General features: G+C 38.3%; 1 protein-coding gene across 1 annotated transcript in view; it reads left to right on the forward strand.

Moving 5' to 3' along the window:
- Positions 1-17,754, forward strand: part of SLC35F1 (solute carrier family 35, member F1) — a gene marked incomplete at its 5' end in the record, with an annotated part of 47,766 nt that overhangs the window by 21,543 nt on the left and 8,469 nt on the right. Inside the window, one exon of the mRNA XM_010185139.1 lies at positions 4,800-4,954. Within this exon, the coding sequence (XP_010183441.1) occupies positions 4,800-4,954 (155 nt within the window). The remainder of the gene's footprint in view (positions 1-4,799; positions 4,955-17,754) is intronic.

Consider the following 17,754-nt stretch of genomic DNA (forward strand, 5'->3'; position numbering starts at 1 on the left):
TATGCAAATGGTTAATTGCTTTCCAAGTAGTCTTAGCTGAATATAGCAGATGTGTCTTCTAGTTCAGGTAGCATCACGCACAATGAAGCTTTTACAGTGTTTTGCTATGCAGTGGATTGCATTTTCCCATTTCAATTTGGGAGCTGAGTTTATGATCTATGACTCCCTTCTAATTATGCCAACAAATTATTTGCTTTAAAAGCAAATCTACATTTAGAAAAGGAAAATCCCTATAATCACATTTTTATTATTTATGACAATAGAAGAAATACAAGAATGCTAATAGTGTAGAGCTAATATGCTTCACAAGGGATTCAAGCTTTGGCAATCCATTGACAATAGCTCGTTACCTAGTTTCACAATTAACATTAAAATGACAGCTCAGAGGTGTGCAAATGGGAATGATTATGTAGGGAATCTCTGAGGACAGGGTACACAGGTTATGAGATACACTGTTGTTTTCTTTAAACTTAGTTCACAATTTTCTATCATCATAAAGCTTAATAAAAACAGTGCATCTTTCACAAAATGTCGCACCTAGAAGTCTTGGAGACTTGATGGTTGAGATATAAATGACAAATCGATTTAATGTATCCATGGAGAAACACACTCAACTACATACTATAAGTGTACTGGCCTTCTTTAATCTGGGATAATTAGCATAATTGCATCAGTGTTTGTTTATACTTCATTATAAGGAGCTCAGGGACATAATTAATCTGGTACTGATGGAACTTGCAATGGTCATAGTGAATTAATCTACTTTCTGTGTAAATGTCAGATATACTTCCATGGGAGTTCAGTTGTAACTCGGTATCAGTGAAATGTGATATTAAAATAAAGTTTTACTTGGCCCATGATGCCATTAAAATGTCATTGAAAGTTAGTCACTGATTCTGAAGAGTCCCTGTGCTTCATAAGGAGATCGTTGTTGCAAAAGCATCATAGATATGTGCTTGTTTTGTTAGAGCAATAATTGGAAATGCGGTGCAGTTGAACACAGATTAAATGGCAACAATTACGGGTGTTTTTGTGTTCTTCCCTGGCGTCCACTGCACTCGGGGTGCTTTCCATTTCATTGGCAGTGATACAAGATTATCGAGTGGTTATTGACAAATCTATGTCAGGGTGTTCACAGCCTTGCCCTGAATAGTTATCCACTGCAACGGACTCCAACCTGCAGTCCAGCAGAGTTAAATCATCAGCCTTCTGAATGGTAGTGATAAAGTCACAGCAGGCAACCTAATAAATAACTCAAGGTGGCCTGTTGCCATCTGCCATAATTGTGCTATTAAGAATGGATGAACTACCTTTCAACTGATGTAAAATGCAAATGATTTTGCGATATAGAGGTCTAAAGCCAGTCTGTTATGTCTATCATGTTTAAACAGGCTGTGGCCCTCCTGGTTTTAATTTTGGAAATCCCCCTGATACATAGCATCATCTTCACACTTAGTATAAATCAGTGTAGTTCTGTTTGAATCCTTGAAAGTTTAAGTACTAATACTTGCTGACAACCTGACTGAAAGCAGAATGATTATACCGTTCTGACTGAGTGGTTTCATATGGTTTCCTTGACATGTTTAGTAGAGTGATAGATGAAGTAATCACAAATAAACTAACATCCTTTTTATTTAAGAGAAATGCCAGTTTGAATCTCCATGGAAGTATCCTTTGTTATCGGGGGTTTGAATATTTCAGAATGGTCTTTATTCCAAGAATATAATGTGAAAACTCATAAATTATTCAATTTCATCTCAATGAAACGTTAGCTTTTGGATAAAAACCACAAAGGCTAAAACATGCATGCTCAGGAGCTAAAACAGAAGTTCCCAAGACATGTTAGTCTTTGTGCTATTTGGGCTACTTTAGAACAGTCCCTGGGGGCACATCCTGCCCATCTGCGTGAAGATGCCTAGTCTTAAGAGAAGTGGGGGAATACTGAGAGATTGGAGCTTGTTCAGCATGCAGAAGAGAAGGCTTTGAGGAGTTACCTACAAGGAGATTATTAAAAGGAAAGAGTCAAGGTCTTCACAGCGGTGCATGACAGAAGGATGAGAGACAACAGGAGGAAGCAGAAATTAGATATTCCAACATGGGTAAAAGGAGAATCTTCACACTGAGGACAGGTGGGCAGGCAATGAAGCAGATTCAGAGAAATCCTCAGAGGTTTCAAGACCAGGCTGGGCAAAGTCCTGAGCACTTGGTCTGATCTCACAGCTGAGCCTGGTTTGAGCAGGGTTTGAACTAGAGACCTCTGAGCTCCCTTCCAGCCTGAATCACCCCATGATCCTATGATGCTAAGTACTCAGTTCAGACACTTAAGAGGCATTCACACCCATCTAGGCAACACTGGTGACCTTATCCATCAGGGTGAACGCTGATAGACAAGCAGGGATTTCTTCCACCAACTTTAGATACCTAGGAGGTGGACATCTGATTTAGATAAATCAGATTTACACTCCCTTTATCATCAACAACCATAGACAGGCATGACACAAATCATACTATGCTAAAGCTGGTCTGTAAAAGAGGTTGGAGAGTCTACACCCTAAAATTTTCCAGTCTCTTCATTGACCACCAACCCTCAGTCTGTGTCCAGAGTTAGGTGTAATGAATCCCACCCACAGCTGCCTTCATGCAGATTAAGCTTTCAGTTCAGGACAATGCCAGCACACCTGAAAGCAGTTACAAATTATGAGCTTCTGAGGGTTTAACACAGAGCAGCTGACCAGCAGATCACTGTGAAAGCACCTCCTACGAGGCTGCTTCTTTCCAGGGTGCTACAGGCAATTGGTAGCAGTGAATCAGTGCTTGGTTTGACACAGGTCCCACCACCTGGGACTGCAGCCCTAGTGATGGTTCCCAAGGTCACCATTAGCTCTGAAGGTGTACCCAAGGAAGCTGAGGCTTGGAGCCTAAAACATATTTTTAGTCTGACACTGGCCCTCTAAGAAGCAATATCTGAAGATCATATGATGTTATTTCCAGCTTGTTTATTGTCACCACTAAATGCCATCTAGCTGGTGAGTATTACATGTATTTTTAAGATATAAATGAAATACCACTTTACATTCACATTACATAGGACAGCTACAGTTTAAGCAATCTTCCACTGGAACTGAAATGTCCTTTGGAAAAGCAGGTTGTGAAGTGTATGTAGTTGGCTGCCAAAGAATATGAACACCAAGGCAATACCATAAAATTGCGCTGTTGGAAGTATAACCCAGCAAAGCACCTGAATGTGTGTGTTAAATTCAGACTGACCAGCAGGGGCTAGGTGGACCAGCTGATGCTTTATGGACAGTACTTTAAGAATGCTGACTTTGAACCAGAATGGCTTTTAATTAAGGTTTTTGCTTTAAGCCTGGAAGAAAAGATGACTTAGTGCTCATGTATGCAAACAGTTTCTCATTGATCCAAACTGTGCTCCATTTAATGCAGTCATTTGTGTACTGCAGAAGAGCTGCAGAGTTTGCATAAAGCAACTCTTTCAAGAACTGCCTAAGGCTGATTCTGTTGTTACCCATATGCAATGTACACCATAAAGATTTGCTACCTGTTTGTAAAAGCAGTTCTTACCGTGATTATCTATATTGTGACTAAAAATTCAAATTCATTATCATGCTGTAGCAATTGATATATGGACACTGACATTTTGTGACTGCTGTATTTGTTTCAGATGAATGTACACTTCAGTTCAGGTGCTTCTAAGGGACTCTTATGTCACATCTGATTTTGTCCTTTACATAGCTTTTCTAAAGAGTTTTTTAACTAAGTGGATCCATGAGCAGATACAAATCATATGGGCCTTTTTTGCCCCTTTTAATCCGTTTCAGGACTTTGGCAATCAGATTTTCTGCAACATTTTAACTACACGCTCTGAAGAGCTGACATGAGTCTAAATTTAGGCTCGTGCAAGTATCAGCTGGGAATTCTGCAACATACGGCAGCCTAACAAATATCGTTTGCATGAAAGCAGATAAGTGAAGTGTTTGCTGTTTTTTTTAACTTCATATTGATTAATTTGCCTTGGGATTTATCAAGTAATAACTGAAGCAATGAATTCTTTCCCAGTAAGTTATTTAGGTTTTTAAATGAAATTAGATTTTTACTGCAATGTATTTTTATTATATTAGTGTCTAACAACCTAATTTGTGTGAGGCACTCTGTAAACATGTAGCAAGAAATAGTCTCAGCTCCAGAAAGCTTTATTAAGGAAGGCAGACAAAAAGTGGTAGAGGAACAGAGGCACAAAACTGAAGTGATTTGTCAGGTTTGGTGGCAAAACAGGACTAAGACCTCTGTCACTTGAGTGCTCTCCTCCTGCATTCATCCACTGGCTCATTAACTCCCCTGCAAATTTGGTTTTTTGGGTCCATTCCCAGAAAATATTACCTGCTCCATCAAACTCAGCTGAACTCAGTTGGTGTTGGGGACATTCAGCTCCTTAATAGACTAGATTTGTTGTGTCCAAATGCATAATTTCATCCAAGTTTATGTTGGGCATGAGGTATTTGCTAGTAGTATAAGACACTGTCTTAAAACAGCACTGCTTTTATGGGGACCACAGAGAAAGGATATTGTGTCCACTGCTGATACAGTTTTCACTGGTTTTCATGTATATTTAGAATGATGCTCTCATAGAGTGTCTCTCTCTATATATGTGTGATAATTTGAATCCAGGTTTCTTTGAAAAAGCATTCTTCATCCTTTTCTAAAAACATAGCCTTCTTCCCAACATGAATAATTTCTGCAGGCTATGAAAAGTCACTTTGCTTCTTGTTTCTCTTCCGCAGGCTTGTTGTATGTTGGCTTTAGTGCCTGTATGTTTGGCCTCTACAGCTTTATGCCAGTGGTCATAAAGAAAACCAGTGCTACTGCCGTCAACCTCTCCCTACTCACAGCTGACCTGTACAGCCTTTTCTGTGGATTATTCCTCTTCCACTACAAGGTATGTGGAAATGAGAGATGTATTTGAGTAACAGTTGTATGCCTGAAGAAGTATCATTGCAAAAGAAGCCTCCAAGCTTTTTCAGATCTAACCAGTAAAAGTGCAGGGATTTTTTTTATACTTCAGGCTTTCCACACCAAAACCAATTTTATTTTATGATTTCCAGTTGTTGAAGAGAGCTCGTTTGGTCTTCTTGTTATTAGTTTTAAGATATGAGTGCCTGTTCATCAGCAACTGTATCATTAATTGCATTTTAGTTATCAGAAGTAATTTCAGCTGCTGTGATGAGATGCAAGGTGGCAGCATGAAGTGGAGGACTCTTCCATGAATCCCATAGAAAATTTTTCCCTGATAATACATTTGTTTCATTCATGCTGATTATGAATTTATTGCTCAAAATTGTCCATGAATTGCACCTTATTTGTTAGTCAAATCAATGGCTTGCCTGTTAGTGTAAATGCCAAAATGTGCAGCAGAGTTCTGTTGAAGTTAAACTTTTCTCTCTCGGGTCCTCTAATATTCAAAATATTGTGTGATACAGGCACGCATTTGGTCTCCAATTGTAAGGAATGGCACTTCATTATTCACAAGTATCCCCCTAAGTGTCCATCATATGAAAATAGCATCAGGGTGCAGGAGGCGATTGCTGTGTACCATCATTTATTCATAAGAGAGAGGTTACTTGATCACTAAAATGGTGGCCCAGAGAAGACTTTGGTAAATAAAAGCCTTAAAATACTGAATAGTTAAACAACTCAAATTGGATTTTGTGATACTAATGATACCTGAATGAATCTGAATGAAACAGTGAATGTTCAAAGCTTCAGACTCCAACACAAAATTGTTTTGTCCTGTGTTTTGTTTTGGTTTTGTGGCTTAAAGAATTTTGCAGACAGAAGAAAAGCAAGCATAGAAACAAATATTTCACTGAGAACACAGCGTAAAGGTTTTCTGCTGCTTAGCAGGTCTGTCTCATAGTGATTTGATTCTTTGTTCTTTCTGCTCCACACTTCAAATCCAAAGTACTTGACACTAGATATTACCTGAAAATTGTTAGCCCCTGTTAATAATATTATTTGATACCTATAGAAAAATATATTTAGTGATATTAGTGCACTGTTTCTAAGAAAAATGCCTGTGTTACACACAAGAAAAGGCAGACAAATTTAATTCTGAAAGTAGTATTGCTTTAGCAAAGTCAAACTCTGTTAAAGGGAAATACCCAAAAGGCAGCAGGTTTTGGGCAGCTTTGTGCTCAGCATTGCTCAAACATAACAAAAAGGGCGATTTTGCAATTGCAAACCTAAACTTCAGGCACTTGAAGGGCAGAAGGTGCATAAAAGGTTTCAGTTCTTCCCTGTGTCTAATTGTTGGGTGCCTTGGCAGACCCAGGAAGGTAGAATTTTCAAACTCCTTGACCCCTGTCTTTCTATTTACTGTATGTGCATGTCAGCTCAAACACACTGGCACCTTGGCCTTCCTTTAAGGCCCATACTGAAAAAGTGCTCAGGAGGAGAAGGCTCAGAACTACAAGGTTTTCTGGTTGAAAGCAAGGTCTGTCACCTGTCCTGATAAATCAGTTGAGTTCCACCTCTGAATTAGCTGGTGATCCCCTGTGCCCCTTACTCCTCTGATTAGAAAGCTGTTTGAAAATCTCATTCTCCTGCAGTTAACTGAATCATGCATTCTTCTCCATAAATGCTTATCAAATTCTTATGTCAGCCTATTTGGCTGCTCTACTTGGGAGACTGTTAGAGACCATCACTGCTCCAACAGTCAGAAACCTTCTTTTTTCCAGCATAAATTTAGTTGTGGCTGGGTTTGATCCACTTGTCATTCTACCAAGAGTATCCCTTAGCATGAAGAATGCCCCTGCCATCTTAGCCTTTTACTCCATTGGTACCTCAATAGAGAGTAATCATATCTTCTCTCAGCCCCAGTCAGAGCAAGCTACACTCTTACCTTCTTACCTCCTGGGATGGGCCACCTGTTTCCCCAGGCACCTCCCCATCCTTCTCTGCACCACATCCAGTTGGAATCCATGTTTCCTGAGATAGTCCCTTCAGCATCAGGAAAGGTGCCTCCAGCAGCTGGTGCAATGCTCTTGTATCTCCATTGCTCCAGGAAGCGTGTTATCCCCTAAATAGTAAGACTGTATTTACATTTTTCATAATTGCCTTTCATGTGTGGTTTGTACTCATCTTGCAATCTATCATATACCTCATGTGTGTCTCCCCTTTGTTCTTTCCAGCTGAAGCGCTGATAAGGAGAAGACCTTTGTCAGGACTTTGTGGAAAGGCCTTTACCTTAAATGCAATATCAGCTTCTCGAGCTGTCAGTGTCTCCTTTCATACCCTTCAAACTTACATTGCAGAGGACATTTTAAAAGAGGCTATATTCAGAGATCATCTAGATTTAAAAGCCTACTTATTTATCACTTAAAAGCCCACTTAATCAGATCAACTCTTCATTTTTTCCTGGTTTACTATCAGGTATCATTTTAAATGAGGAAGTAGAACTGTGAATGCATGACTTGCACTCAATATTGAAGTCTAATCTGTTAACATTAAATGATCTAAATTAATTCCCCTCCTACGACTGTGTACACTTGCTTGTTTTCTTGCTCCTAAAAAGCTGTTTCATTCCCAGCCCAGCTGTACATCTCCTGCAGATACGCAGCTCGTTCTGCTTATTGCTGTGCTGGCCAGCAGGCAAAGCCCCACTTCACTGGGAAGCAAATGCTTTTGTGCTGAATTAGGATCAACTGAGCGGTTTAGTGCCCCTTGCAGAATATGATTTTATTATGCTTTCAAGAAACAGTTATGGTTTTTTCCCTGTGCTGCTACTTTTATCACCAGACAGTTTTATTGCACCTATAGAGGTAAATCTATGAAAATCCATAGAAAATGCAGGAAATTAGTTTAACTGGGCTTTAGAGCCTCTGAAACCAAACTGAGGAGAAGCTTGTGTTTGAAGTGTTTTGACTCGTTTGCATTTCATTGTTTTATAATACAAACTTGCAACATCATGACATGCAGGACAGCAAGTTTATGCACAGCTGCATTTATATTCTTATTTATATATGCAAATATCCTTGTAGCACGTTGAACAGATCCCAGGCCCGTGGAAGCTAGAAATGCAGCATGTTAACTTGACACAACTCTGGTTATACTCTCATAATTCAAGATGTTACTTGTTCAAGGTGTTATTGTATTAAAATTTAATGATTTATGACTTTCAATTTGAGATAGATCCTGACTAGGTTGTAGTGCGTCATTCCTAAAATTATCTGCATACCCCAAATAAAAGCTCTCTTTTTAGTTCTTGTTTAATCAAGAATTAATTCCAAATATTCCAGTGGATGGAGAGAAGAGTGTCTGGCCTCTTTGGTGAATAAATACTGTCCACTGCCATAGCATTTAAGTATGCAGGTCCATATCTTCAATCCTTTTTTTAAAATTCTCACCATATTTATATATTTTATACATTTTTGAGGTTAACTTCTCTGGCTATCTGTTCTCATTTCACGACCTCCTAAAGTACAGCTAAATTGATAATTGACGGATGTCTGGGCATAGCATGGAGAAAACTTAATGTTCTGAGTAACAGGACTGTCCTTGCCCTGTCAGAGACCGTGACAGCCATTCTTTGTCATGGATACACCAACAGTGATGGTGCTGGGAAATTCAGGGCCAAATCTCTGGGTGTATGGGATTGGAGCTTTTGTATAACCTCAGTTCTTTTTTTGCTTAGGAGGTGTTCTTTTTTTACATTTTAGTCAGCCTTAGCTTTATTTTTATGTTAACTTTTAAAGTTCATACTTTTCATCCGCAAGCCATATGTTGTGCTTTAGTCATTGTAAGCAAATTGGATTCTCACTAAATAATCTAAGGAGTTTATTGTATGTTTTCCACCAGCTAGAGCATGCATACTGATTGTGTTCTGCACCAGCAGGTCGAGTCACACTGTATTACATCATTACCTAGCAAGCCAAGCCAAATCAATTCTATTCTGCCTTGGCAAATTCATTCATTATTTTATCCAAGATGCAGCTATAAAAATTCAGAATTTCTGGATATAGTAGCAATTTCCAAATGAAGAAAATGCATATATTTCATAATAAATCAAGAATGTCATGTATCTTGATTTAGAATTGTGGAGAGTATCTGTGAGGAAGGACTTGGCTACACAGATAAACATGATACTCAAAACTCGTCAGCACCAGAAATCTGAAATGATGCTAGCTGGAACCTCATTTGCTGATACTTACTGATGCTTCTAAAAATTACTTTTCAATGCTGATTCTGACAGCAGAACCCCTCTAATGGCAGGGAGCAGATGACAGCCTTTCCATTACAGCCATGAAGGAGGCTGGGTTTTAAAAATGGAGAAGAGAGGGTACAAGTTGGGGGCAATAGGTTCCAATTTCACTTTTGCCAGCACCGATAATAGGCAGTGCCCATGAACTGGATATTTATGTAGCTTTCACTGAGATGAAAATTTGACCATTATTAGAGATAAAGAAGAAGTAGAAGCCTCTGTTAAAAGCATGTACTTTACCATCCTGATCCAAATCACTGAAGGCAATATGAGCTTTTCTACTGGCTTCAGTGGGCTTCAATTAATTTTCCTAAATTAGGAAAGTCTGCTACTCAAGATATTATCTTTTAAAAAAAATAATCACAGTTTCATGACTGGAGATAAAGACCATGCCTTACTGTGACTCTATATGCTTCAGACCATCCTGGTTTTTGTTAGTGAAGGATGGATATGATCTCTGTAGTTTGGAACCAGGAGGTAGAATTGCTTCGGTTTGGGGGAGGATTGTTTGTTATTAGTTTGATTTTTATTTGGTAGCCATCCATAAACACCTGAAAGACTTTTCCTTATCATCTGACCAAGCTGAGAAAATACTTCAAATTATGTTGTCACTTTTTTTAAAAAACTTATCTGCAAGTATAAGCTGAAGTTAGTAAAATCCTTTTCTTTACTTGACCTTGTTAGTGGACTGACACCTACGTATTTTAAACTGTGACAGTGGTGTTGTCAGTGGTGCATCATTATTTCTTGTAGAGCAGGCAGTGCAGGCTAAGGAACTATTTTTACATTATCACTTCCTTATTCATATATTTTGGATTATTTTCCTGATTAAATTGGATATGCAAGCTGCTTGACCCATAAATTCTCTCTTTGAATGGAATTTAATCTCACAGGGTCTTTATCCTGGTGAAGGCTTCTAAGCCTTTAATAATAATGAGGATAAATCATATTATTAGTTAATTCTTTATGCCATTGGTTATGTGCAGAAACCTATGTGCATGTTTCCCTTTCTTTTCCAGAGTATCCGATTTCTGACAATGGGACTCCCTGTCAACAACTCTGTCCCCTTGAAGCTGCATGCCTTTCATCTAAGTGGCATTTTAGAAGCTGCTTCTATTTTTAATTTCTTTATTCATTTGTATATTTATTTATTTGAATTTCATCCTCCAAATTATAATCAATTAGAAAATAGGTAGACATCTATATTTGAAGAGCTACCTTAAGGTGGAAAGGAGTTAGGTGTGTCTTTGGTGACACTTGAATGTATAGTCCTGTGACAGAAGGGGCCACATCTGCTCACCCTGTGTCTGTGGGTGAAGGATGCTGTACAATAAAAAAGCTATGAAGTAAAATGACACAAAAGAGTAGAAGCTGAAAAATTAAATTACTCCAACCAAGATGCTGCAGAATCTGACAATAGTTTTTTTAACAACACAGCACAGATATGGCAGCTTTCTGAAAATGCTGCATTGTTAAAAGGATATCTCTTCCTTTTGCAGTGTCATCTTGCAATAGATTCATTAGTTGCAAAGCATGAAGATTGAACTATGGATACTCACTGTTTGGGAGCCATCAAAAAAGAGTGTAACAGAAGTGGAATTTGGATTGTAAAAGTTGCAGTGAAAGCTTCAATTTCAATAATTTTTTTGAACACTAGTTCATCATAAATGTCAAGCTTTGTAGGTTGTTTTTAGGGCTTTTAGGTTAGGATTTCTTTTTTCTCATGTTTAAAGACTGCTCACAGCAGAACTGCTTAGGAGTTTTCTAGCAAAATACATTTTTGTTGAAAGTGCCTAATTATCAAAACAGAAATGCAAAGTGCAAACATCCAGTTTTCAGTATGCTCCCAAGGCAACACAGGCTGGCATTTCTCGAACCTTGGCGGTTGTTTTGCCCACGCACCTAAGAGGTTGCAGCAGCACACAGTTCCCAGTGTTTTTGACTGGATATTCTAGGACTGCTTCATCTCAGGCACAAAAAAGCACAAGTTATGCTGCTCCTGGATTCTAGAAGTCAGAGAACAAATCTCAGCTCTGCCTTAGGCAGCCCAGAGCCCCCAGAAGGAGCTTTTAAGACTTCCAGGTGTCTGCCATGGAGATAATCCTGGCAGCTGTAGTCAACAGAGTTTCCAGCAAGCATACTTTGGTTTAGGAAGAACAGCTTCAGGTGTTTCGTAAAAGAAGCAAATGGAGGATTTCTGTTCTTGAAAGAGCTTCAGTTTCTACTTCTCCTCTAAGTTTAAGATTTTTTTCCTTTTCTTTAATTACAGAACAACGGTTTGGCTTCCTAGCCAAGAACTATTTCAACAACAGCCAGGAGTTGATCTATCGACCTGTGCATGGGTTTATGTCCTCTTAACTGTGTGATTTAGATTTCTTACTATTCTTAGTGAATCCCTGGTTAACAGGGTTTACTGACAAGAGCACTGTTCTGTGTCTTGCTACTCCACACCTTGTTGTCAACTCATAGTATGGTTTTTGGTTTTTTGTATCAAAGATTAGATGATCATAATATTTCTTTTCTTTCTGCCACCTTCTTATTGCGTGCAGCTTTTGAATCAAATCATTTTATGTCTCAGTATCACATCTTCCTGCATAGCTTAAGTGTTAAAATGTTAAAAGATCTGTTTGCAATTTCAAAAGAGCTTTTCAATTTGACGCATTTATACTCTTTTTAAATACCTGAGTAAAGTAGGTACACACATAAAATTTCATTTGTCTAAAGGGTGTTTGAGGTCAGCTGAAACTCATGTAATCACTAAATAGAACCAGTATCAAACTGAAATAAAAAGCAGTTTATACTGACAATCCAACCAGTCAGAGGAAAAAAGCTCCACAATGTGACTGAGTTCTGCCTTCAGTCATGTTGGATAGCAAATTGCCTAATGGCTATTGACCACTCAAAACAATACATGAAATGAAAAAAGAATTCAAAAGTTAACTGTAGTAAACAAATGTGTAAAATCAGTCTGTTCACATACAGTCCTCAGAGAAAGAAAAGAGACAGTGTTATCTGCCTGTGTAATCTACTTAAATTGATGATCAGACTTGCTTGCAATGAACCACTTAAATGCTCTGACCTGTAAGGCACTGGGAAAGTGGTTTACTCACCTTAAAGTGCAAAGCTGTTACTTTTCAAACAAAATAATGAACAAAGGTTTTAAGTCCTAGCATAGAACCTATTAGTTTCCTCTTATTTTTTATACAAAATGAAGAGGAACCACAGGATAGTAAGTTTTTAACATTGACATTTCTCTGTATGGATGGTGTTATGCTGAGGGTTGGTATTGCTTTCTGTTATTACAAAATATACTTTCTTAAGTGTCTTTAGCAAATAATTGTCTTTTTGAAGAATGAGTTGAACATGGATAAACAGAATATGCTTTGAGTACTTAAAAAGGTAATTCACATCACTGTCACAGGACCTGAATTTTCAACACCTTGCAGAACACTGAGTCCGTAATTCCCAAGTCTTCATTGCTTTCTTGGCAGGGGTAGGTGAGGGGGAGCAGTGTTTAGGGAACTGATGAGAATTGGTTAGGGAATTGGGAGTGTGTGTAATTCGGGATGCTGTTTCATTTTGTATGTAATTTGAAGTCGCTGCCGTCTGCAGTTAGAAGAGGCGATCCCAGTAGTCTTTTCTATCCACACCTCTGCCCCCAGGCTCGTCAGTGCTCCAGACACAGGAGCACTACAGCAGCCAAAGGGAGGCAACAGCATTGTATTGGTGGAACATGCAACAGTGTTTTTATGTTTAGTATAAGGCCCCCATGTATCAGTCTTTTTCATTTGGAGTATTGTAATAATGAGCTTTGAGCACTTTGAGCTATGTAACAGTCATCTCAAATTACCTTGTTTGAATTAATTTTGTGTTTCTATAGAAGAGAAAAGTTGTTCAGAGTACATTATGAAGTTTGATTCTAACACTTTGAAGAAAATAAATAGTGTTTTGGAAAAACTAATGATGAGTCATGTGGAAGGTAAATGTGAAGTGCTTATAATTCCTACCCTATAGGAAAGCACAGACATATTAGTAGAAATCTTCCTGTTATTGGAAATTATTACCTCTTGAATGATAAATCTTCAACAAAACCATATGGGTTTTAAATGTGCTGGTGAGCATGGGCTGGAAAAGGAAATTTGGAGGAGTGGAGCAATACAAATACATATAACAGAAGAAAACAAGAAAGTGGTTTGAATGAGTTGCAGAAAGCAAAAAATATTGTAACAAATACTGTCTTTTAATTTATTACCAAAAAAAGGCGCAGACAGTAAAACATAACAAAGACATCCTATTAAAAGAGCTGGATCTCAATGACAACATACCTTTTCTAAATGATAACTCAATTAATACGAAAATAGAGATCAAGAGGCTTAGATTGGTAATTGTTTGTGGAAAAAAAAGTTAAATGAGAACCTCAGCATTTCCCAAGTCAAGCTTACTTTTGAAGACAAGGGAGTACAATGAATGCATCGAGTTACATTCCTCAGCAATAATTTGCAACCCAGAGGAGACAGCCAACAAAAAGCTATGAATTTGCAAAGCAGAAGCTGCATTCAAAAGCTTAAATAAGGTTCAGTTACTGAAAATCTGTAAAGATTTTCAAATTACTGTTCTTCAAATTGAATGCTATTTCCACCTTAGCATATGGAAACAAAGGCTGGAAGTTCCCCAGAGACGTAGACAGAATCATCTTTGAAAGAAAATTGTAGGACTGAATGCAATAGCTGTGTTATAAATTAGGAGATTTCTTACAGAATTGAATAAGTCCTTGTTTCCAAAAGTGATCAGAAAAGAATTATGTCTGGCTGTTCACATGGTCCGTGAGCTGCTGGGAAGAAATATATGTAAAATTGGGACTTAATTTATTTATCTGTTTTGATTAACTGAGTTGAAGTGCTTACTCCAGTTGTGCCTCCTACTAGCCAAATCAATGAATTGTACATACATACAGGGTTAAGCATCCAAATTACCTTCTATTTCCTACCAAAATGAAGGAATAGGTCAACAGGCAAGACATAACATCAGTCAGAAGACATCACTTCTCGGTGTTTTCAATCTAAGCAGTAGGATATTTTATTAACTGCTAGAAAGTCTTCAAAAAGCATCTTCTTTATGTCTAACCTCCCCTTTCCCACTAAACTGGAAGCTTTCAAACCCATGATACAGGATAGATGCTTGTCATCAGCACTGCTGCTAAGCAACTTATCTTAATTAACTGGAGTAAACTTCAGGAGTTATTACCACCACCTGCATGTGTCAAGTTTAACAAGCAAGAGTATCTGCTCTTTCAGGTATTTAAAAGGCTCATAATTGGCCTGAAGGAGATTTGAACTAGCTTTAACTTAAAGTAATCTGAATTTTGTGTCTTAAGTACAAGAGGAGGACTTGTAGGGGAGAGCTCCAGATGCAACTGGAAAAACCAGTTTAACAAAAACAGAGAAAAGAAAGAATAGAGAATAATCACAAAAGAAAATTGATACTGTACAGGTGAAAAAGAGAAGGAGCAAAGTCTATTTGCTATAGAAGATAAACCAAGCTTGGCAATGAAAAAGAAAGTGTAACAGTTAAAAGTTCTTGTATATGAAGGGAAGAAATAGTTTTGCTACGCAGAGACAGCAGAGGTCAAAATTAAGCAACCTTTAGTTTGGAACCAAAATGAAATCAAAACTTTCTGTCATATTCAGTAAGGATGGGAGTTAAATATTAAAACAACGCACAATAATTAATAGAAATGAAAATTACTACATCAGAAGCAGAAACAGAATATAATAATCTGAATACTTTCAAGTTTGGGAATATAGACAGTTTGAAGAATTGTATATGAAGTAGGCGATAAACTAAAATCAGAAGTAGACACCAGGGAGGAATAATTAGAAACATGGAAAATCAGATAAAAGGGAACCTAGTTCACAAAAGGTAAATCATGCCAATCTAAATCTGATGTCTGTCTGATAATTTAACAGATTTTTGTAGACGAAAGACAAATGATAGATCTAATCTGTGAGGCTTTTATATGGTGCAGTGTAGAAAATTATCAGTTAAGTGAAGAAACAGGGTTAGCACTGTAAAGATTGAAAACTAGGTAAGAAACTGGTTAATGAGGATAAAGGACAAGGCAACATGCTGAGAGAGAAAAAGCTTGCTAGAAGGAGATCGCTGATGGAGGTCCCAAAGAGTTGGCCTGAAGACCAGTCTTGTGACTGTAATAATAGCTTTGGCACCCTCAGTAGGAAGAAGGATTAAAATATCAGGCAACGAGACTTGAATTACGTTGAAAAATGCTATGAAGCACAAAGCACAGGTAATGTCTGTGGCAAAAGATGGGAGGAATTTGAACACAGTTTTGACAAAGCTGTTTCCAAATGAGTCAGTCTAGGTTTTTCTAGTATTGAGGGAGAAGTGCTAATGCCATAGAATAGGATAACTTATCATCTCAGAACAGCCCTTTGCTGGCTGTAGCTTTGGAGATTTTTGGTCAGCCCAAGGGGGCCATCAGAACTTTTACTCTTATCTGCTCCAAAGCCTTGACAGAGTAAGTGTGCATCTGCTAACGTACTGAATGTGCAGATCCTAAAAAATGTTTGCTGTATGTAGCATAGCTTCAATTTCTGATGGACTGGAAAGGACTGTGATACGCAACATATATAAATTAATCTGTAAATTCACAGGGAGGAAAGGAGAATTACTTGAGCTAGAGACTAATGCTGACACAAGAACATACAGGTGGAAAATGAGAAAGCATAAATTTGGAATAGAAATTAGGGAGATTTTTTGGCGATTGTAGCAGGGAGGTTCCAGAACAGACTTCAGATAGACACAGAGTGGATAAAAACCTTAATAATGCTTGCAGGAGGACAGGGTGTGTTTGCCAGATTGGAATATCTGAACTGGCTGTCACAGTGATGGGAGATGGAGTTCAATGGCTTAGGTCGTGCTCTCCATGCTGCTTCCTTCATGTGTCTGTCTTGTGAATTGACTCAGTTGAGAGCTCTTGGAGCTTCTGGAGTTTGGCCTCATGTTGCCTGCAGCGAACACACCAGACCACAGCAAACCCCGATGTGAAACAGCCTCATTGCATTCCCTCCAGGCAGCTTACAGAGTCCCTCGTGGTAAGGGTCACAGCAGCTGTGTGTTCCTTGTTTCTCAGGACAGGAGTGCTCCTGTTTGTATGGCTGAGAGAAAAGAACACCATTACTGCAGGAATATATTGTTAGTTTCAGCAGAAAAGGAATAAAAACAAAGTATCCAAGATGAATCCTTTATTGTAACCTTGGTTTTGAACACAATTAGCCTCATATACAGTAATACAGAATCAAGTACAGCAGACATCTGCTACTATATTAAATACATACAAAACCAGAAAGACACATGGCAACTGACAACTGATAGAGCAAACCAGAAAAGAATAATGAAAGGTGAAAGTGGGGAGGGAGAATTGTTTTTATTTTTATAAGCATTTCTGTTGTGCTCCTCATTTTAGTATTAAGAACATTTAAAAGGATAACTGCTTTACCACTCTCTTGCCAAGTGATTTATATAAAATAACCAGAAATGAAGCTCCCTTATCCAACAGTAAGGGCGCTCACAGGAAATTAGAACAGTGTAAGGTAAGTGTTCTAACTTCACATAAAAATCTCTTTCCTTTATAGATGAGGTAAGATTAAAACAGATTGCAGGGCTCATTCTACCTTGCACTTTTTAATTAGACAGACTGCTGGTACCACAGGGGTACTGAACACAGGCTCATTTTTTCTCCACATCTGATTGCAGAGGCAACAAAGGGAAACAGAAGAGAAAGCAGCATTCCCATCTCTCCTGGCACCCAGGAAAGGAAGATAAGCCATTTCACACAAACATATTGCCCTAACAGGCACATATTTAGAAAGTACAGACTATTAGGAAATTTTTGTGACGATACTATTTGCTAATGATGCAGATTTGCGCAAAACCAGTATTTGCCTTACAGCTGCATACATCAACCTTGGAGATTTTTCTCCAAGTCTTGTCAGCTTTCTCCATAAGTTTGTTTTACCCTACCAATTAATTCCAGGAAAACTCTGAAGTTTCCCAAATTTTAACAGAATTTGTGGTGAGAGCTTTCTATTAACCCCCTCCTCCCTTTTGTCCTATATAGATGACCTCAGCATCAAATAGCTTAGGACTTTCCCACTCATCACGGTCTTACGAGTTAAACTGAGCCCACCAGCAGATACCGTACATGGACTACAAAAGACTGTGCTGCTATATGACAGAAGGCATGGACCACTATGTTTTACCTGCAGTAAAACATGCAAGCACTAGAACAGGATCTTTGAGAATCAACTGGAAAATAAAGAAAATGTGTCAGATGATTACTTCACATCACAATTTCTGTGCCACATTTGCGATTCAGTATAAGCAGGAGTTGATTAGCCATAGTAATGGACAGTATTTCATTTCAGTTAGAGAACACTGGGGATGCAAGCAGGCAGCAGGAA

Source organism: Mesitornis unicolor, unplaced genomic scaffold (assembly GCF_000695765.1).
Source record: "Mesitornis unicolor isolate BGI_N332 unplaced genomic scaffold, ASM69576v1 scaffold18625, whole genome shotgun sequence".
Lineage (NCBI taxonomy): Eukaryota > Metazoa > Chordata > Aves > Mesitornithiformes > Mesitornithidae > Mesitornis > Mesitornis unicolor.